General features: G+C 41.6%; 1 protein-coding gene across 1 annotated transcript in view; it reads right to left on the reverse strand.

Moving 5' to 3' along the window:
- LOC117457987 (protein turtle homolog B-like) overlaps positions 1–23,480 on the reverse strand; it is a 142,819-nt gene that overhangs the window by 44,312 nt on the left and 75,027 nt on the right. The window contains exons 4-7 of the mRNA XM_034098219.2: positions 22,997–23,148; positions 11,491–11,608; positions 3,148–3,289; positions 1,087–1,232 (exon numbers count right to left, since the gene is read on the reverse strand). Coding sequence (XP_033954110.1) covers positions 1,087–1,232; positions 3,148–3,289; positions 11,491–11,608; positions 22,997–23,148 — 558 coding nt within the window. The remainder of the gene's footprint in view (positions 1–1,086; positions 1,233–3,147; positions 3,290–11,490; positions 11,609–22,996; positions 23,149–23,480) is intronic.

The following is a 23,480-nucleotide window of genomic DNA, read 5'->3' on the forward strand; positions in this document are numbered from 1 at the left end:
CTAACTCCGGCTGCAGCTGCTGGAAAATAGCTTTAGACCGCGTTGTGCCATCCAACTTCCTCTGTACCTCTTGCGTTGACCAAAGCCTGAGGAGGTCATTTGTCTCTCCAGCGGTCCACTGCTGCTTACATTTACTGGCATCCATCCTGGTTCGTAGTTGTGTGTGTTGCTAAACAGAATTTGCAGCATTTTGTTGTTGTTGCTCAGGTTAATCTCGCCCACTGACGTAAGCGTGAAGTATTGGTTCTTGGTTCAGTCTGTAGGGGATTGGACTTTGGACCGAAAGGTCGCCGGTTCATGTCCCCGATCGGACCAAAAAATACGGAGTGTGAACTGGTACTGGAGAGGGGCCAGTTCACCTCCTGGGCCACTGCCGAAGTGCCCTTGAGCAAGGCACCTAACCCCCAACTGCTCACTGGCGCCGGCTAGACTGGCTGCCTCCGCTCTGACCTCTCACCTGCATGCACATGTGTGCATATAACTTTGTGTGTATATGTATGTGCATGTTCTAAAAAGTGTGTACTGTATGACCTGTATAAAAACGCATGTGTGTGTACGACAGAGTGGAAACTGAATTTCCCCCTTGAGGGATTAATAAAGGTCCATCTTCTTCTTCGTCTTGACGTGCAGCCGAGAGGGGTCAGCTTAGAACTGGTTTTCGGTGCTTAGAGCCGGCCCCGCTGTGGTGGAAACAGGAAGAACCAGAGCTAAATCAGGCTGTAGCCCGGAACTGTCTCTGGAACCGGTTTGGTGGAAAAGGGGCATAGTGAGCTATACAGCAGGCCATTGAAAGCTACCTTTATATGGAAAATGTGTCAAATCAGTCAGCCTGGTGAAGACAGAGTGAAGAGTGCTGCTGACAGAGTGATGATGGCAGGGACGACCACCATTTATCTAGATACAATCTTAATCTCTTCTACCCTGAACATTCAGCAAGATGAGCCTCAGGTATGGAAAGTACAGAGTTGTGTGTGTGGTTTCGACCCAAACGATCCAAAAGGACCGTCAGAAAACAGAGAGGAACCAGGACAGACTCTAAAGTTTAGCACAGTGGATCAAGGTCAGAGAGTAAAGCAGGACACTCACATTGCACTGTTAGGAAGGCAGAGGCAGTTGGTGGTCGGCCCAGGCTGTTGCTCGGAGCACAGGTATATTTCCCAGAATCCTCAGGTTTGACTTGGGCAATGATGAGGGAACCGTCAATGAGAATACTGACTCTGCGCTTCAGGTCACTGTGAAAATGAAGTGAGAAAAAATGGATGTTAGGAAGAAATGTTTGTTATCTGATTGTAATCTGTCAGTGAGGAGAAAAACATTTAACAAACATTCAAGTCATATTACAAAAAAGATTTCAACAGATGCCTTCCACACAGAAGCTTTGCTGTTGTGTGATTAACCTTCCTAGTGCTGAACACAATTTAAACCGACATTTTCAGAATGAAATGGGAATATTAATGGATGGATAAACATGTAGACTGTCACTGATGTATGGTTAAAGGCTGATGTGGACTGTATGTTTGTTCAGAGCTAATGCAATCTATATTTGTTTTTGCTTGAGCCAATGAAAAATAAAGACATGTGTCATAAACACTATTTGCTATGTCCCTGTAAACTATTTGATATGACTTGGCACAAAGTCTATTTTTCGAATTAAAGGAAGTCTATACATTTCAGTTCAATTATGTGTTTAATCCAAATAAAAATATGCACGTTATCATAATTTTTTTTATCATTTGAGAAATACAATTTAATATAAATAATTGTTGTGTCCAATCAAAAGATATCATTTAATAACCATTTTTTTAATTGATTACATCAATAATCTTCAATACACATTGGTATTTGTTAACTTGTTTATAACTTAACAAACATGACCTCATTTATATGTCATTTATTTATTCCCCAAAAGCTCCGTGTTGAACTGAAGGATCACACAGATCTGGGCTCATGCTTGACTTGGCGTCATGCACAGCGCCTGCAGAGTTTCCAGCAGTAAATTCAATCTCTAAAATCTATTTCTTTTAGCATGACACCAGTGAAGGTTTAGCCTGGCAATATTGCTGTAGTACTTTGTATTGTTCCTATTTTACCCTTCCAACTTCAAGAACACTAGATCAAATTTGGAGAGTTGTTGCCATTAGCAATATTGTTCAAACTAAAACCATTACACACATTAAAAAAGGGGCTTGGATCTACATCACCTGCCTTGCCAGTGTTGCAGAGAGACCAGAAGAGGTTTCTTAGAAGAATCTTTAGTTTTTTAAGGGAAGAGGATTAGGGCTAAAAGCAAGACACATTTTGATCATGGTAACTCAAACATTGCGGTGTTACAGTGTGAATATAGTTCCCTTCGTCAATAAAAAAAACTACCCGAAGGAAAGTTCTCAAGAAAAAGAAAGGAACAAATCCCAGGTGAGATATTATTCTCCACTACATAATGTCGAAGTAAAAACTTTGTTTGGCCTTTAGCCACGAGACCCGACAGATTCTGAGCCGCTGCAGAGCAACAACCATTTCCCCTTCAGGTAATGTTGATTGAATCATTTGTTCAGTCTATATTTGCTGAATTATTAAAGACACATCATAATATTTCTACTGTGTTGTTTGCTCCTTCTCAGCTATAGCACAGAAGGAGCAAACACTGTATCCCCATTCAAAATCAGAATTATCATCAAAATACAGTTTGCTTAAAAATCTTACAATAGCCTTGAATTACTTTACCTTTTATGAAGGCGTATCAAATGCTTTTGCCTCACACATATCAGAGCCTGTGGAGTGTTTTCACAGCAGCGCCGCGTGAATAAAGATCAGCAGGTGTAGAGATTCTTAAACACTCTCAGCCCGCCTAAACAGCTGAGCTAATCCCAGCTAACGTGATAACAGAAGCTTTTTTCACAGTATTACAATTATATTATGACTAATACTTAAAAAATCTATTACAAAATCGTATTACTAAATGGAAAAAGCTTGCAACATCCAATAAATGGAACCCATTAAAAATGTAATGAAGTCAATGATTTATAAAGCCATAATATCATTTTAAAAATAGAATATTTGTGAGTTGCACTGCAGCAATAACTGCGGTATTACAGTGTGTTCCTTTCTGCAAACTGTCTGCAGACCACAATAACACATTCAGAAGTTTACTTCTTGAAGAAGACGTTGTCCTCCTCCCAGAACCAGGTGTAGGTCAGGTTGCGAGGGTAGGCCTCCGCCTGGCAGGTGAAGAAGGCGTCCTGCGAGATGTTCACGGTGATGTTCTCAGGGGGGGACACGATGAAGGGAGGGCCTGGGGCAGGAAAACACAGAGGCCGTCGTCAAATGGTTAAAAAATACTCATCAAATAAATGAAATACAACATTTAGTCGAGCTGGAAATTCATTTTTTGCTAGGACAAAAACTGAAATTTGAAAAATAAGGAACAGGGGCTGTCACTTTTATTTAAAATTCAACTGGTTAAATTCAAGATAATATAAAAAAAAAGAAGAATATTCAATTCATAATCATATTTTCAATTGGTGAAACTTTTGAACACACAAGATAAATGAATCTAATCTGTGTTCAGCTTTATATTCTGCTATCTTAAAATAGCTTGCTGTCCTCACGGGGAACATGGGGCAGTGTGACATTCACAAAGACGTCCCACAGATACAGCCTGACCCCTCTCAGTGAGACCGCCCCACTGCACACACAACACAGTGATTAGTTACTTACTGGGCAGGGCTCATGCAGCCATGTGCACATAATGCACACACAAACACAGAATCAACACCGCTCGGCACCCTGTTAAGTGTCACTGCAGCCCCCAGAGTCATATCAAATACTTATGTTGCACTCAGTAAGGATTATTAGAGTTATTGAGTGATCCTCGCTGTGCCAGACGGATCATCCTCCTTGCACGCGTGGATACTGTATATGTATACTCTGATGCTGGATTTGAATACATTTCCTAGCTGTGACCATAAACACATCCATAAGCACGCTGAGTTTGAAAAGCAGCCTATCTTACCATCCTATACTTTCAGATTATTAGCACAGAATAGGTGTTTGGAGCATGTGAGCATATGTTTGAATACCGCCCAAAATATGTTATATGAGTATACAGCTTAGGATAATTGAGCTGTTGCTCGTGAAAAGATTAGGTGAGTTTGATCGTGTCAGCTCTGCTTTCCAATATGTGGATTTGTTTATTTTAATCCTAAGATTTTCTGCAAAAAACAGACGATTCACTTTAAAGTCCAATTACAAAACAGGACGTTGATAGATGAATGTAAAGTGAGACAGAGAGGGAGAACGTATCAGTGGGCTGGAAAAGGTAAAAGAAAGTCTTTAAAGATTGTGCTAAATACTGGAGTCAAGATTGAAAACAAAGTAGTAATGCCACCAGACTTTAAGTACACAGGCCTATAGATACTTGGTGATTGATGAATAAAGACATTTGTTTCAGCACTTCAACTATGCTGCTCTGGGAGTGGATGAGATACATTCAGTAAAGAGACAAGTTAAGACTACAAGTAAAAGTAAGGAAATTAACTACCATTCAGGGACACTGTGTTTTTCTTAATTAGATCATTTCGGTGAAAAACATTGTGTGCACTCTGACAGTACAATAATCAAAAGAAAATTAATCATATTCTTATCTAAAACCATCTGTCTGGATGTACCCCCTTTACACTTTTTATTTTAATTGCTTGTCTCTGGATTAGAAGATTTGAGGCTCTTTCATTTCCACTGTTGGCTGCCTACCTGTTCATGACAGAAACAAAGAGATATTGGTTTGAGAAAGGAATTTCCAGCGAACATTTAAATATTTCTACAGCAGTATAAAATGACTGCTATGAATCACATCTTTGATGAAAGAATACGAAATATTGTAAAAATGCGAAATACAGTATATCCAATGATCACTTTGGTAGCAGATGTTCCTCTTTATGATCTCATTTTATGTTCATTAATGCTTTCAAGTTCATCATCCAACAAACCTACCCAATGTTGCTTGCTATAGTTTACTTTATATAAGTTAAAGTTCTCTAGGAGAATGTACTTTATGTTCAGTGCAGTAAAAAAAAAAAACACAAAAAGCATTTCTATCTTCAATAAGGAAAACTGTCAGCTACTGAATAAACAAAGCAGTATACTTTGCCCTTCTCCTTAAAAACACTCAGCACTACACAGAATTTCAAATGAAAATCCTGCAGCCTGCAAGAACATTAAGTGAGACAGAATGTGTAACTGCTGGTTAGTAATAACCTTCAAATGTCACCGCAGCACGCATTTATCCTCATATTGCTTCATTACTTTTGGTCCTCATAAGGATTGACCCATAATGCGGCCCCCTCACTAACACACACTGATACACTGCTAGCCCCATAGTACTGATCTGCAGCCCAGGGCCTGATCCTTTAACAGGCATGTCCATCTGCCAGCCCCTTAGCAGGACGACCAGCACCGGGCCTGGGCTGATAAATGTGTTGATGGTGTGCGTGTGCGTGTGCGTGTGCGTGTGTGTGTGTGTGTGTGTGTGTGTGTGTGTGTGTGTGTGTGTGTGTGTGTGTGTGTGTGTGTGTGTGTGTGTGTGTGTGTGTGTGTGTGTGTCCGCCCTATTTGTACCCAGCTGGAGATTTGTTGGCACTGTAGTCTCTTAGTTGATCTGCTGCTCAGTGGCTTTCCAAGAGCACTTCTAATAATCCGTCTCTCCCCTGAATTATAAAAGTCGAACAAGGGCTCTGGCTCGGTGCTGTCTATGTTCCCAGTCACGAAAGGAAATATGTGATCTCTTTCAACGTGTTAACTGTCTGTTCGATGACAAAGGGAAGCATCCGAAAAACACAAAAACAGAGCGTTGGATTGATGGAAACAAGCTTAAATTCATTCTTTGGAATAACGCTAAACACCAGAGTACATATTTCCTCCACCTCGACGTATCCACTAAACTCCAAACTCTATCTTCGAGTACAAAGCATGCACACGTTGGTTAGGGTTAGGGTGAGAGAGAGCAGAAATGCAGACATTAATCACACACATGTTCTGGCTGGACTGATCAGGTTGGCTCAGAATGTGTGCCCAGCATTTCATCCAACAGGAATACCCACTTTAAAGTATGTCTGTGAAGTGTCATAGATAAGACATCTGTGTAACCTTATCATTATGAAGTACATTTGAAATGTGACCATATGATGGCGGGAAGAAAAGGATTAGTTTCCTATGAGCTGTTCCTACAGTATGGACTCAATTTCCCTTTCACAATCAAAGCCTCGACATGAACAGTTATCACTGTTACAGAGAGAATTTCACTATAGAAAGCAACAAAACAATACAGCGTACACTACAGTACTGTAGCTAGAAGAGCCTTGTTGACAGAGTAAACAAAGAAGGCAAAGAGGGAGAGTGCTAAACAATATTCTTTTTACCAAGCTTGGTCAGTAAATGTCTGTCTGGTGATTCTACGGGGTGTTTTACTTTGCCTGTATCATACTCACTGAGGTTTCTAGTTCTATTAGAATTGTATGGTTGTTTCTCCACTTTACCATGAAGTGAAATCTCTGCTAATGTACTTATATTTGTATCATTCTGTTGGAAATTAAACAATCTGTTAAGGTCTCAGTGAAAGTGAGATTTACAGAGTCTCAATTCCCGGAGTTCATCTGAGGTCATGACTGTCCAGCTGTGATCTTTGGCAGCGCTCTTTGAAGGAGATGACCTGGAATGTCTGCTGCTTCATTTATCCATGTGGTTTATCAGATCTAAGGTCCCTGCACAGATACATATTAGTGTCGACTTTCAATTTCGGAAAAAAAAACGTTAAAATGATGAGCATTGATGTGTGATGAGGCAGATCTTAGAGAATGTGTTGATTCAGAAGCAGAGTGTGAGCTGATACAGACAAATGTTCGAGTTACAGAAGCTGACATTATATGTTGTAGCTGCAAGCTTAAAGCACTGTCCTCCTCTGACTTCATTTCTCTGTGGACCTCTATAAATAATGATCTGCTCAAATATATGAATACAATTGTTACGGTCCATCTAGTGTTACATGTTCTAAAATGCATTTGTCACAAAACTAATTTCAGAGTTGTCTAGTCTCACTAATAAACATACTATTTAAATTCTACTCAGCCTGCTGTGATGGCATACCATCAGAGAAGAGATATATTCAGTGAACACATTTGAAATGAAATGAAACTTTTACCATTGTTGATGCTGTTAAGCTTATTGTTCTAACTCAATGGCAGTTTGTCCGTCAGCTGGTCAGTGACTTTGGTCCAGAAGGTGATGCCTGACTCTTCCTCTAGCACCACCATGAGGATGAGATTTGTCGTTTTGAGGGAATAACGCGACAATTATTGTAACGATTACCATAAGGCAGTGTTTCTCAAACTTTTTCATACCAAGGACCACTTAACCAATAAAAAAACACTCGCGGACCACCTAACTCCACAAATATCCAAAAACACATCGTTTTTTACAAATCGCCTGAAAATGGTACAAACAAGTGGCCACAGGTGTGATGAAGGTGTTTATCTGGGCTATATCATGCACTCGAAAGTGAAACTTAAGCTCGCTCCATTGCGGAGATATTCCCGCGAGAGTGCGGAAAACTTAAATAAATTAATTTATTTCAAATGTGAAATGTTACCAATATACTCACAGACCACTAGGGGGCACTCACGGACCACCAGTGGTCCGCGGACCACACTTTTAGAAGCACTGCCATAAGGTATGTTACAGTCAAGTTATACATTTACTAAATTATCTCATTATGTTTATTTTTTTCTATATATCTGTACGTGTATTAAACAAACCTAAATTAAACGCGATACCATTACTAAAATTCACATTTAGCTGTGAAGTACTGCCATATAAACTCTTGTTCATAGGACTCTTATGGCACTACTTCTATTCTATTTTATTGTATTTACTTGCACTATTTTGTCTGTTTTATTGTGTTGCACTGTTGGAGGAGCCTGGGATCTAAGATGTTCATCCACATAACTACACTGTAGCTATGTGTGAATGACATTAAACGCCTTGAATCTTGGTTCATATTGTGTTGAGTGTATTTTCCTATAAATTACATACTTAAATACTAAATATGGTCATTTTAGGGTTCATTTATTTATTACGTTAAAATGCTTTAATGTTGCAAAAGTGGTTTATTATCTGGTCGGTTCTTCTGTAATTGGTCAACCGCTAAGAGATATGGGATATTGGTGGTCTAAGGATAGTGAGGTGGGCTGAAGATCGGAAGTGAGTTCAAATCCCGCCAGGAACACCACCACTAGTGTGCCCTTGAGTAAGGCACTTAGTCCTTAGTTACTCCAGGGAGAATGTCCCTGTAATTGGTCATTGTAAGTCGCTTTGGATAAAAGCGTCAGCTAAATGAAATGTAATGTAATATGATGGAGTTGTCCTGCCTCTTAGCTTATCACTTACAATGTGTTGGAGCTAGCCAATTAAGCAATCATACACGAGAGGCCGTTCTTGAACGTTGTTTGATCGTGGAATCAAACACGCCTATTGACCAATCAGAGAGCTTGCTCACACCTATGTGTTATAGAATAGAAGCTTGAGTGTTACGTAGTGGTTTCACTATTGTTAAAGAAGTAAACAAAGGAGTCCAATGGAGGCGATTCAGGCAGGGGGGGAGTGTATGAGAGAGAAACTCCCTCTGGAAGGAAAACAGGGATGTTAGCCTTTGCAGACCATTTACATGCACAGAAAGCATTATAAGGCCTCTCTGAGAAACTCGATTAGGTAGAAACAGATTTGGGGGCTCACATAGTTTCTGTTGTTGTGGATCAATATAGATCAATGTCGTGTATCCTTGCTGGTGTACAGGTATGGTCGCCTGCTGTGTACTTTATTGATTCGTTTGAAACAACATTTCTGCTGAATAATAGTAAACCCAGAAATATGCTATATCTTTCTTGATTATGGAAACCACAGTTTTCTATTTTCTCTCTCTATATATACTGCTTCTCCTCTGAACCACTCACTGTACTACATCGTTGTTGTTGTTGTTGTTGTCTCCTTACCTGCTCTGCTCTTTCCGACAGTACTGGTAGTACTTTCATTTTTACACAAATTCTACTTTCGAAGCCTAATGCAGATATCTGTGTCTTATCAATTGACCTCAGATTATTGAAATGTGTTGTTTATCTGACCTTGAACTTTGCTCATTGGGACAGTTTTCCTTTGCAAAGACTATTTTCTCCTTTTGCTCATGAATGTGTCTTAAATGTACTGAGGCCTGCCCAAACATCAACCTGCACATACTCTGCAAAAGCGGTGGACATGCTTTATGAGGGTTTTCTGAAGAAAATCATACTTTTCTATGCGTGTGGTCGCAAACATTTAGAATGACTAATGACGAAAGCTCAACATAAGTGTTTTTTCTGCAATAAAACTTTACGAATCAGAAAAGCAATCCATGGAAACATTACTGCTGTGCATACATGCTATTGTTACTTAGAGCTAACTTTGTGTTGTATAGCTACTGTTTCTGCCATGTAAAAAACATTGTCAGCACAAAACATTATAGTCTTAGGAAAAATAAGGAAGTTGTTGAGATCTCCATATTAGGTTGAACACTTAAAACGAAAGTTAGTTATAATCAAATATAATCAATTATATTCTTGTATAACCCACAATTAAAAGCTTCATATTTTATGGTTTTCTATATTTACAGTACTGTATAAACAACACACAAGTTGTTTGTTAAGTTGAGTGTAAGGCCTATTATGGTGTATGGGTGTCACTGATAAGAAAGAGGAGACAGTTTCTCCCCTCTTCCCTCACAGCAGTACACTGGGAGGGGGGCTCCTGACTTTTTGGAGAAAGAATGAGGCCCCAAAAAGGTGTTTGTGCCATAGCCGAGAATAATATTTTGCAAGTCCTGCACACTAGTAATTGACCACAGCATGAAATATTCTGTATGATTGCCATGTTGTAACGGGAGAAGGTAGAAACCCTGTATAAGTGTGGACCAATTTTTCTTCAAATAAACTGATCCCACCTTTTGGATTGGGACAACTTAAAAGACATCTGCGCTCTCTTCTCCTGCTTCAAAGGTAAGATTGCACCCTGCCACACTCACACTTAGGGCCACACCTCATTTACTGATATCAAAATCCTTCGGGATCCCTTAAACAGATTTAGCGGGTCGTCTGAACTGAAACAGCAGTTAATTGAACCTGGTTCTCCAGGAGTTAATAGAGGTGAGAACTTGCTGACGTTGGTGGATCTGAGCCAACCAGTAAACTTACATGGACTCAATGACTTCTGTTAGGTCAATTAGTAGGTCTGAGTCATGTGCCGGAATAAATTATCAGCCCTCCCGACTCCCAAGAAAGTAAAGAAATGCATCAAATCCAATATAAGTTAAGATAAAGTAAATTAAACAAAAATGTCACAAATGAGCACGCAACAGCATCACTTCTTTAAAGGCCCTGAGACACCAACCCGATTTTGGGAGTCAGAGGCCGTCAGAGGCTGTCGGGCATTCGCGGCGCCGTAGTCAGGTTGGTGTGTCCCGCACCGTCGACCGTGACACGCCTTATTTGGACTGCCAGACCCGATGCATGGCCGATTCAACATGTTGAATCGGCCATGCATCGGGTCTGGCAGTCGGACCAAATAATCACTCTGATTGGCTGTTCAGCTAGCAAATCAGTGCATGAGAAGCGAAGCGGAAGTGAGGGACGTAAACAAACGATTTAAGAAGGCACACACAGACTGCTATTCATTTTCATCTCATCATGGCGATCTGGAATGATGCAAACGAAGACCTGCTCATCACCTTGATCCAGGAGAGGCCAGCTCTGTATGATATTACGGAGAAAAGATACTCTTCTTCTTCTCTGTTTTCCGGTTGTTGCCTCTTTTGAATGACGAATACACACTACCGCCGCCTGCTGGTAAGGAGAGTTATTGCCACTCACGCACTGAAGTCGGTGCGGTGTGTTCCCGTGCGACACATGGCCAAAACGCAGGAGAACACGGCCAGGCAACAGCCGACTTCAGCTTTGGCTAGTCCTCTGGTGACTGCTTGGTGTGTCAGGGCCTTAAAACGCTAATCTCTCAATGCAATCCTACTAAGCATCACATTCATACCTACCAGAATAGTGACATGTTGCAATACTTTCTCTAATCTGTACATTCTGTATAATGAACCCTGGCAGCTACCACAGTCATGAACCATTTCATTACATCTGTTTCAAACTGTTGAGTTAAAGTAAACAAATGTCCTGAGTGCAGAGTGGAGCTATCCAAAAACGTGTCCAACAGAAAAACAGTTTAAAGCATACATTAGTTTGATGGAAGATGTGGCTCAGTGTCAGCTGGTATATATCATGCTGTCTGAGGATGAAAACACATGGAATGACGGATATTGTAAAAAACTCAACCTGCATAAATCCAATAAAAACAATTAATAGCGGTTTCTCAGATACTCTCTTTATTAAAATGAGTGTGTGTGACACATGCAGCTACCTTGTACTAGCAGCCTTGTGGTGTGAACGACTTCTCCCTGGGGGCTGAAGGCTCGACATGTGTAAGCTCCACGATCCTCACGGGTGATGGATAGCACTGTCAAACTCCCATCAGACACCTACACACACACACACACACACACACACACACACACACACACACACACACACACACACACACACACACACACACACACACACACACACACACACACACACACACACACACACACACACACACACACACACACACACAACACACACACACACACACACACACACACACACACACACACACACACACACACACACACACACACACACACACACACACACACACACACACACACACACACACACATTAAAGTACTGAGAGTGCAGGAAATACATTTGTAAGATCAACATGTTATCAAAACAAAGGATGAATGTATAAGAATTAGTAAGTAATGTAATATTTAAAAATAATAACAACATGGAAATGGCGCCCAAGTTTGATAAAAGAATGAATTAACAGAACAGCAGAGATTTTACTGTTGATTGCATGTGTGTGCTGAATGAAAGCATATTTTGACTTGCGTCTCATTGATTATAAAACAAATAAGAGATCTTCTGTGTTTTATATTCCTCAAGGTGAACCGTTTTTTGGCCAAATGTTGTAAGATGATTAATAACCCTGCAGCAGCACTTTTACAATCTATTTTATAATTTACCAGGAGCCAGTGTAAAGATTTAGGGGCAGGAAGAACACAGTTCGTTTTCTTAGTTGTTAATAAGATGAGGTTGTTTACTGCGTGGAGGACCAGTACAGCTGGATATTTGTCTGAACATGACATTTGTTATTGTTGCTTTTCTTTCATAGGATAAAATGCTGATGTAGATATGTGGCTGCAAAAGCTTGGATCTTAGTATATTCACACCCAGATTACTGACTAAAATAAGATGTACTTTATTGATCCCAAATTGGGATGTTTTTGTTACAGCAGTTCCTTGACCTTTTTGCCTTTTTTATTCTGCATTAGGATCCTATGGGCTCAGAACAGTCTCATAATACACACATGCACACAGAAGGATTCACACTTGTATTTCATGATCCGCAAAATGATTCAAACTTGTAGTTCCGGATCCACACTTTTGTTTTTCACACAAATGTGCACCGTTTCATATAGCCTACATGTAAATAAAATCCAAATACAGAAAAAAGTTTTACATATGTATTTTTGATCCTCACATATTTGTTTTCCGTTTAAAACCTCTGAACCTGCAAACACAAACAGCTTTCTGTGCACGGATCGCTGTGCATTCGTGTGTGGGTTTTTTGAGACTCCCCTGACGGTCAGCCGATTCGTACTTGTAATTTTTTCTATCTATAGCCAATCAGATGTCTCCTCAATTCTAAGCCAATCACATGAGCGCGCCCCCACGAGGGTAGATTTCTTGTGTTCATGACATAGCGCTTCATGTACGTATTTTGCGCAGTCCGGAGCTGACAGGTAGTGATGGCAAAATGAAGCTTTGAATGAAGCGTCGAACCACTTGGACAATTGTGTCGGAAATAGGTTCATTTCTCAAAGCTTCAGTTACAGCGACCTCTCCTGGCGAAGTGCAAGGCTGCAGTGGGTTTAACGTATCTTTGCCTTGAAAAATATTCGATGCACATACACAGTAAGACTGAATATCATGTTCTATTTGCAATTAAAGATTGATAATTGTGTGTATTGGGTTATTGAGAAGAGAATAGAGAGTGCTAGACATGTTTTTGGGAGGAGAGGGCCTTTTATCAGTCATTAAAGTTGAAAAGCAATGATTAAAATACGTCCATTCCGGGCTTAGAAGCAGTTGCTGCTTCGGACGTCACATGTCACGTGATTTGAAGCAAGCTTCGAAGCACTGCTTCTATGGAATAGGAAGTCCAGGGTTGAAGCTCCGTTCGAAGCTTCAGTGTCAAACTGCCATCACTACTGCAGGCGCTAATCTCAGGACACCTCCACTCTCAGTACAGCGCCACTTTCCGAACAGGAAATGCACGCAAATACAATCTTTTATATTATTAAGGTACAGTGCCACTTTCAGAACCATTGATGAGTGTGTACACAAAAAAGGCAGGCAAAACCGTTTTAAATGTGTGTTTCCTGTGTGGCGAATACAGCTGCTATATTTATGTCTGTATGAAGTTGTTGTGAGTGTGGAGGGAGCAGCTACAGGTTAGCTTAGCCTAATCGACCAGTGCACTACGAAACCAGTGCTAGACAGTCAACGGGGGGAGCCCCGCCGGTCATTATCGGCCGATATTCACTCTTAATAGTTTGATCGGTGTTCTCTATAAAGGCCGATCAGGAGAGCTGGATCTGATCGATATGGACATAAACGCGAGTGAAGTGTAAGCGGACGAGAGAGAGAGATCAGACCAAATTTGGACCCAGCCGATTCTGTTTTGTTGGCTCTATAGGCGGAACCAGTGGCGGTTCTACGGGGTGGCACGGGGTGGCAGCTGCCACCTCAGAAAAATGCCTTGCCACCCCAGTTGGCAGCTTTGTTTTGAAAGAAAAGTTGTGGCTCATCGGCCATTTATGAGAGAACCTCTCTAATGTCCGAGTGCAAGTGAATGCAGCACAAGACGCGAGCCTTGTAACCCCTTCCCCGGCCCCGGCGCGAGCGTGGAAATTTGATTGGCGGCGATTTCATTTGAACGGGACGGTGCAAAACGAGAAGCATTTCGGATCCAAGTAGACGGAAGGAATGAGGTATTTGCGGTCTACAATGACATAGAAGAGACTGTCAAGTTTGGCTGTACTCAGCATTGAATCAAAACGCACTAAAGCTTTAGATCTTAATAAGTTTGTGAGGCATTTTGCTGAACAATATGGTAATCGCCGCATTCCGCTGTAATAGGCATGCCAACTTGATGCTCTGCTCACGGATGAGTCGATGAGAATAATAAACTGTTAAGATGATGACCTTACGTGTGTATAACATTTTTCTTCTTTGTGGGGTTCTGCCCCCAAAAAACAATTTAAAGTCCTGAGGAAGTCAAATAAGACGGTGTGTAAAACTTCACTGCCCAGCCAACAAAAAGTAACCACTTTGATTTAACTAGGCCAGTAGGTAAGGACTTTCCACTGGATAATAACTGCAGCGATGTTTATGTTTTAGCTGAATACACGTTTTTTAACCCTAATTGATGCAGTTAGTCACTTCTTTAATGTTTGTTCTTTCTGATGTAAAGTCAAGGTTGTAACTGTTTGCAATGAAGTTGTGGGGCGCTGAACTGTTCCTTTGATTCTTTTGATTTATGATAGTAATTACTTGTATTTCAAATTTGAAGGAGGGTGAGCAAGCATCTTGAGGAACATTCATCATTAACTCCTCCAAAAAATATAGTTTATTTAATAATAACACTGAATATGTGAATCATAAAAGGGATTGACAGCTGATAGGAATGATATGATTGTTAAGAGTATCATATTAATTTAGACAAACATCGACGAGACAGTTAATTAATGTACTTAGTGCAGCAGTCTGCATAGATTTGGTTCCCCTGCTGGTCTAAGAGTGAGACAAACTCATTCAGTTATTGTTCAGTTAAAATTCATTAAATTATGTCTGCCACCTTATATATTTATATTTAAGGCTTTACTGATGTGCCACAATAATGTCACCTAATGTTATTGAGTTAAAATATCAATATTGTGGCTTTCCAAGTTAACATTGATTGATATGACTGCGATTAAATCAGCATATACTTCTGCCAGTGGATGCCACCCCTGAAATTCTCCTGCCACCCTCTTGCCACCCCATGAATATTTGTCTAGATCCGCCCCTGGGCGGAACGTCTTGGGTACTCTATGGAGTAAATTTTTTATACCTGGTATGACGCCTCATCTAGACGGGGTAGAGTGGCTGCTTTGAAGGAGGCACGCCGGGAGGTTGCTCGCAAGCCCTGGCTCAGGAGCTTGTTGCTTGAGTGGCTACACACTTTTACAAGTAGCCCTGAAAGCTTGTCTCAAGCCTCTAACCCTTTCCTGGGATCTGGCCTGGCCTTGGGAGGCCCGCGGATCCTCCGGAATGTTTCTGGAAGATGCAAGGCCAGGATTCCAGCCCGTGCTCCAGTACCGGCCCCAGTAGCCATGGTTCCGGCTCCAGTACCGGCCCCAGCAGCCATGGTCCCGGCTCTAGTTCCGGCTCCAGTACTGGCGTACCAGCCGACTCCAGCTCCAGAATAAAGCTCGCCTTTTGTTCCTTGACCTTTTTGTCTTTTTTATTCTGCATTTGGGTCCTACCTTTTCCCGAATCCTGACAATTTCTACATTAAAGACAGAATAGTTACTGACTGACGTTTTTGAAATCTCAAGTTAAGCTGAACATGGCATATCAAACATGGAGAAGACAAGTGCGACACCTGGCACTGACAATGATTTATGTCTCTGCATATTTTTGAAAGGGAAACCATTAAGAAAAAGTGAAGTAACTTTGCATTTGAAGGTATTTGTTTTAGACTGGAGGTGCTCCACTTGTAACATTAACATAAATGCATGAAAGCACATCTACAGCTAATATATTCAATTCTAATCATACAAATACCTTTATTCCAAAATATGACTTGGAACAAGGCAGGTCCAGAGAGAGATGAGTGTCCAGACTTTCATACGTTTATCAAATGGTCAATTATGTGAAAGCATTGCCTATATCAGTCTTCCTGTTAGCAGAGCTACAGGTTTAGGAGTATCTGGTACAGTCTTGGGCGAATCTTCTGCTTGTGACTGGGACAAATGTAAATATAATAAAGTAACTCTCCAATAAAGGAACATTTAATTATGAATCTAATGTTTTACATTTAATGGCTAATGATGACCAGTGTTGGGTGTAACGCGTTACAAAAGTAACGGAGTTACATTAATTACATTACTTTGTTACAGCAAAAAGTAACGCATTACTAATGACATTTGGGTAATATACTACCCGTTACAATTCTCAGTAACGCGGTTACAACACATTTTAACCCGAAATTAAATGATGTTTTGTTTTTTAAGAATTCATCAACATCGCAAGACATTCCGATACCAGAGAAAATGTTTGGGTAGATTACTAAACCTGGTGTTTACGTAATCAGTCATTATGGGGAAAATAACCCCCGACAGGCTGATCTTGATGAGCATGAAGGGTGTTCTTTTCCCCATAATGACCAAGCCGCTGCACATTATCTCGCTTATTACACAGCCAGATACTAAGCAAACTAACGACTCGACTCCCAATATTAATTGAAATTACTTTATTGACTTAAAATTATCATATTTCTTCCACTAAGAAAGAAAAAACTCAGTTCCACGGCGCACCAACGACTGGAACTGCGACAACAACAACTTTACGGCAGCACTGGCCAACTCTGTTAACAGTTTCTGATCCACTAACAAGTCCTTAAACACTGCAGAACCCACATTGTGTGCTTGTTAGTGTTTACTTCCTGTCTGCCTTCTTCTGATGATGTATCTGACATCCAGCGCTCCATTTTTTAACCTCTTTTCCTTTCTCTTTCTTGATCCTCTTTAGCAACGGCCATTATAGTCCCTGACAGCGGTCTGTACTACTGTATTAACAATACGTGTCACGTGTTCTGAATTGACCAATCAGAATGGAGTATTCAACTAAGCCGTGTAATAAAAGTTGTTAGTAGTTTAAGGGCCTACACAGTTGCTGCACTAAACTACATTTTAGCATTTAAAATACCTAGCCATTATTTTGCGGTTATTTTGGTGAAAGTAACTCAAAAGTAATATAAAAGAAGTGTAACTCATTACATTTCAGAGACTGTAATATTGTAATTTAACTTATTACTTGAAAAATACAATAGGCTAAGTAATATGTACTGTATTACATTTTGGAAGTAACTTGCCCAACACTGATGATGACATTAATAGATTATATTCTGTCTCCCAAATAAAATAAAAACGAATTGTGTGGAAAATGATTTATATTGTGTGGTAAGTTGGCTTGCTGTTTAACAATGAGAATATATGAGAATGTAGGTATAATCGATCTAATAAGGGGAAGTTATTTCCATTCACTGACGCAGGACTCAAAACTGTACAGCGTACACTTTTTTTAAGAAATGGTGTCTTTCTTCTCATTAAACATAAAATCTAAAACCCTTCTTTGCCATGATGAGTGTAAAAGATGACGGAGACAAGGATACCAGCTGCAATGACAATGTGTTCACTGAGCTGCTACACTTACCACTTACAGCTGATCCCACAAGGATCCTACTCTCTAATAGATTCACAAATTCTCCAGGAGATTCAGCAGCTCCCCTCTTGTCTCTCTCTCCTTTGTGTGCACGATGTCCTTGTCTCTCTCCCACTGTGTGAATGGAATGCTTGATTTTGTCTCTAGTGTGTTTTTTGAGATCTGTCGTCTTCCAGGTCTCAGTGGTGGAGAGGAGGTTGTGAGGCTTGGGTCCTATCAGTCTGGCAGCAATTCCCCAGATCCGAATGTGTATTTTATGATTAAAATCTATATATTGTCATGCTGATTTCACATATTGTCATTACTTTCTGATTCGGAGATCCCACCTTAATTTCTTCACAAGATTTCTTCCATTTCCTTCCTGTTAAAGAGTTTTACGTAATGAATTGAAGGTCTAAAGACAGAGGGTGTTGAATTACATTACATTACATTGCATTTAGCTGACGCTTTTATCCAAAGCGACTTACAATAAGTACATTCGACCAGGAAGACACAACCTTGAGGAAAACAGAATCATATAAGAACATCAGGTTTCAAAGAGCCAATCGTTTCAAGTGCTGCTCAACTGGCTAAGCCAGTCCTTTATTAGTATATAAGTGCTCTGTTAGCAGTTCTTTGTTAGTCATTCTATCACTCGAAGTGGAGTCGAAAGAGATGAGTTTTCAGTCTGCGCCGGAAGGTGTGTAAGCTTTCTGCGGTCCTGATTTCAATGGGGAGCTCATTCCACCATTTTGGAGCCAGGATAGCAAACCCACGTGTTTTTGCTGATGGGAACTTGGGTCCCCCTCGCAGCGAGGGTGCAGCGAGTCGTTTGGTTGATGCAGAGCGTAGTTCAACCATGTCCTGGATGTAGGAAGGGCCAGATCCATTCGCAGCATGGTACGCAAGTACCAGTGTCTTGAAGTGGATTCTAGCAGTTACCGGAAGCCAGTGGAGGGAGCGGAGGAGCGGCGTGGTGTGGGAAAATGTTGGAAGGTTGAAGACCAGACGAGCCGCTGCATTCTGGATGAGCTGCAGAGGTCGGATGGCACATGCAGGTAGACCAGCCAGGAGGGAGTTGCAGTAGTCTAGGCGTGAGGTGACGAGAGCCTGGACCAGAACCTGCGTCGATTTCTGGGTCAGCTGTGGGCGTATCTTCCTGATGTTGAAAAGCGTGTATCTGCAGCAGCGGGTTGTAGCAGCGATGTTTGCAGTAAACGACAGGTTGTTATCTAGGATAACACCCAGATTCCTTGCAGTCTGAGTCGGGGAAACAACAGAGGGGCCGATGTTGATAGTTAGGTCAAGAGAGGGACAATCTTTTCCCGGAAGGAAAAGCACTTCAGTTTTGTCAAGGTTGAGCTTGAGATGATGAGCGGACATCCACTGAGAGATGTCAGCTAAACAAGCAGAGATGCGTGCGACCACCTGGGTCTCTGAGCGGGGAAAGGACAGAATTAATTGGGTGTCGTCAGCGTAGCAGTGGTATGAAAAACCATGCGGGCTAATGACAGATCCGAGCGAGTTTGTGTACAGGGAGAAGAGGAGAGGACCAAGAACAGAGCCCTGAGGGACCCCTGTAGTTAATTGACAAGGGTCGGACTCAGACCCTCTCCAAGTTACCCTGTAGGTGCGGTCTTTGAGGTATGAGGTGAGGAGGGAAAGTGCAGAGCCTGAAACTCCAAGTTCTTGGAGAGTGCGAAGGAGGATCTGATGATTCACCGTGTCGAATGCAGCAGACAGGTCCAACAGGATGAGGACAGAGGAGAGGGAGGCTGCTTTAGCAGTGTGCAGTTCCTCAGTGACAGCAATGAGAGCAGTTTCTGTGGAGTGACCTGCCTTGAAACCAGACTGGTGCGGATCCAGAAGGTTGTTCTGATGGAGATAGCAGGAGAGTTGTTTAAAGACAGCGCGTTCAAGTGTTTTAGACAGGAACGGGAGGAGAGAGACAGGCCTGTAATTTATAACATCAGACGGGTTGAGAGTGGGTTTCTTCAGGAGAGGGTTTACTCTTGCCTCCTTGAGAGTGTGTGGAAAGTGACCAGAAGTTAGAGAAGTGTTGATGAAATGGGTGAGAAACGGTAGAATATCAGGAGCGATAGTCTGAAGGAGGTTTGAAGGGATAGGGTCCAGAGGACAGGTGGTAGGGCGGGCAGAGGTAATGAGGGTAAGAACCTCACTTGGAGAGAGAGGGGAAAAGGAGGTTAGTGTGCCAGTTGAAGGTGGCTCAGGTGATCCGGCGGTGAGTAGGGGTGAGTCAGAAAAAGAAGAGCGAATGTCGTAAACCTTTTTTTCAAAGTGGTTAACAAAGTCGCTTGACAGAAGGGAGGAGGGGGAAGGGGCTTTGGGGGGGTCCAAGAGGGTGGAGAAGATGGAAAATAGTTTTTTAGGATTGGAATAGGAAGATTGGATCTTATCTTGAAAGAAAGTGCTTTTTGTCTGAGAGATGGAAGCAGAGAAAGAGGAGAGGAGAGCCTGATAGGTTAGGAGGTCGTCACGGTGTTTGGATTTCCACCATTTCCGCTCTGCTGCCCGAAGGACGGTTCTATTAGCACGCCATTTAGCCAGGGAGCAGGAGGGGACTGACGAGCCTGCCGAGATGTGAGAGGACAGAGAGAGTCCAGAGAGGATGAGAGAGTAGAGAGGAGAGTTTCTGCAGCAGAGTTTGGAGGCAGGAGTTGGAACGAGTCAGAGGAAGGGAGGGCTGAGAGCACCGAGGAGGCAAAGGTAGAGGGGGAGAGGGAACGGAGGTTACGGCGGACAAGTGCAGGATGAGAAGAGATTAGTTTGTTATGTTTGGAAAGGGGTAAAGAGAATGAAATGAAGAAGTGATCGGAGGTGTGGAGCGGGTTTACAGAGAGGTTAGAAGTAGTGCAGTTCCTTGAGAATATGAGATCAAGGACATTGCCAGCTTTATGAGTTGGTGGGGATGGAGACAGTGAGAAAGCAAAGGTGGTTAACAGAGATGTTAGTTCGTCTATCTTCCCCGTCTGGAGGTTGAAGTCTCCGAGAAGTACAGCGGGAGGGCCAGTTTCAGGGATGTGTGAGAGGAGATGATCTAATTCATCAAAGAAGTCCCCCAAGGCTCCTGGTGGACGGTAGAGAACAACAATGGTCAGTTGTATAGGATGGGTCACAGTGACGGCATGGAATTCAAAGGTGGAAGGAGTGAAGTTAGGTAGCTTGAAGAGGGAAAAGCTCCATTTGGGAGAGAGCAGGAGACCAGTGCCACCTCCTCTGCCAGTGGGTCTGGGTGTATGGGAGAAGGAATATGCTGTGGAGAGAGCTGCTGGGGTGGATGTGTTGGATGGAGTAATCCACGTCTCAGTGAGAGCAAGGAAATCCAGAGACTGCAGGGAGGCGTAGCCAGAGATGAAGTCAGCCTTAGGAACAGCTGACTGGCAGTTCCACAGGCCGCCTGAAACTAGGTGCTGGATTTCAGTGGAGCACGTGGGATAGACGAGAGCGGACCGGTTATAGCGATTAGGAGATACACGGGGCCAGTGATAATTGCGAGAAGACACATGAACAGGAATGGAGAAAATACACATGATTATAGCATGAGGGGCTGGAAAGCTAAACAAAAGAAAAATAAGAATAGGACACCAGTGATACTTAGCTAAAATTAGAGTAGGATTTGCCTCCTCTTTGCCACCCTCGTGACTCCCGCAGGACTCCAATGTCTTTGGCAGTCTTTGACTCCCGCAGGACTCCAATGTCTTTGGCAGTCTTCGGCTGTCTGACGCTGCCGCTGACGCTCAAGAAACAGCTGCCTAAATGGACGCCTGATTGCTGAGTTCTCACAGCTAAGGTGCCACGCCCCTCTAGTTAGTTAACTCTCAACAGCTGATGGGCGACAACGCAGAGGGGTGCGTATTTAAATGCAGCCCAGACAGAAACTGGACGCAGTGACAGTTTCACGTGGACAGATCTGAGATTTAAATTCTCTCAAAAGTGCCCTTTTAGCTACAACAACTACAGAACAATTATACAGAGTAGAATAACTGAAATAGAGAAGTCGTATTAAACAAGATTATTACTTACAGCGGTTTCTGCGTCCGAGGAGGTGTAGCAGCCAGGTCAAAGGAGTACACTGAATTAACTCGTTTTTGAGACCGCTATTTATTGAATGCTGTACATATTTTTGGTATCAGGCTATTTAAATAAGACTGACTTTATCAATAATTTATAATGATAATTAAAGGGGTCTGAAAGAAAGCCCAGAAAAGTTTTCTCCAAGACAGGGAAATGGGATCTTTCCATTGGATTTTGGAATATTGCAAAAAATATTACATTACATTGCATTTAGCTGACGCTTTTATCCAAAGCGACTTACAATAAGTGCGTTCGACCAACAAGATACAACCTTGAGGAAAACAGAATCATATAAGTATATCAGGTTTCATAGAGCCAAACATTTCAAGTGCTACTCAACTGGCTTTAGATATGCCAGTCCTTTATTAGTATATAAGTTCTTTGTTAGTAATTCTATCGCTCGAAGTGGAGTCGAAAGAGATGAGTTTTCAGTCTGCGCCGGAAGATGTGCTGTCCTGATGTCAATGGGGAGCTCATTCCATCATTTTGGAGCCAGGATAGCAAACCAAAATATACTTGATAACACACATTTATGTTACCAACACATTGTTCAGAAGGATAATCTTCACAAAGTAACACAATGTGTGATCATTTAAATCATTTTTCATTAACGCATTCATTAATTTACGCCGACAATTATTTTATCGCACATTAACAGTTTTTCTTCATTAATATTATTATTTTGAAAGTGCGTTGCTCACTGGCTCTGAATACACATACACAGACATGACAGGTCACAGGAGGGGTTGGATGATCAATATTGGTTTAGGATGGGCGTCATCACGCATCTCAACCAATGAGAGCATTTAGGGCATGAACATAAGTGGCAAATAGCTTTTGTTTTATATTTGATTTGACTACATTAATTAAGGTTGAAGTTGAGATTTACAATCGCCATTAATCGCAGAAAAATCATGCGATTAATCCTTATTACAAATTGTAATCGTTTCCCATACCCTTTTAAAAGTTACATTTAATAACCAGAAGTCAAAAGCTAATGTAATGATATACTGTAGATTCTGTGTAGTGTTTCAACTTTGCGTGAAGTATGGTCCACCATTTGTCTATTTCACCTGCCTTACCCATGCAGTTAAATCAAATGAATGATCTCTACACAGCAGTAGTGTCAGTCTGAAAAACAAGCTTTGATAAATAACTGTATAATTATTCTGAGGATACATAGAGACAGTATGTACCTTGTACTTGGCACTGCTGACCACGAGGCTGCCCTCTCGCAGCCAGCCCACTGAGGGTTTGGGGTTGCCAAACGCTGTGCAGGTCAAAGTGATGCTCCCCTCCTCCTTGGCCTCGACATACTGAGGTGGTGTATCTGTGAACGTGGGGGGGGCTGAGGAAGAGAAAAATAATAATTCAAAAGGATGAATCAAAGGTAGAACAATGAAAAACAGTAAACAGTTTTCTGTAGACATGTGTTGATCCAATATGAAATGGTGTGTAATGTTAGCAGCAAAAAACACACTTACGACAAAACAATGCACTTGAGTACAAGAAGAATCGGACAGTCATTCTCTTTTTTCCCAAAATATTTCAAATATGTTCTGAAAGGTTAGCGGTGTTTAGTAAGTAAATGATTTGTGGTTGGGCAAATATAACAGATTATACACCTGTTCAGCTGGCTCAGTCTTGATATACAGTATGTTATGGTATTCCACTTCAACC

The sequence above is a fragment of the Pseudochaenichthys georgianus genome, chromosome 14 (genome assembly GCF_902827115.2).
Source record: "Pseudochaenichthys georgianus chromosome 14, fPseGeo1.2, whole genome shotgun sequence".
Taxonomy (NCBI): Eukaryota; Metazoa; Chordata; class Actinopteri; order Perciformes; family Channichthyidae; genus Pseudochaenichthys; species Pseudochaenichthys georgianus.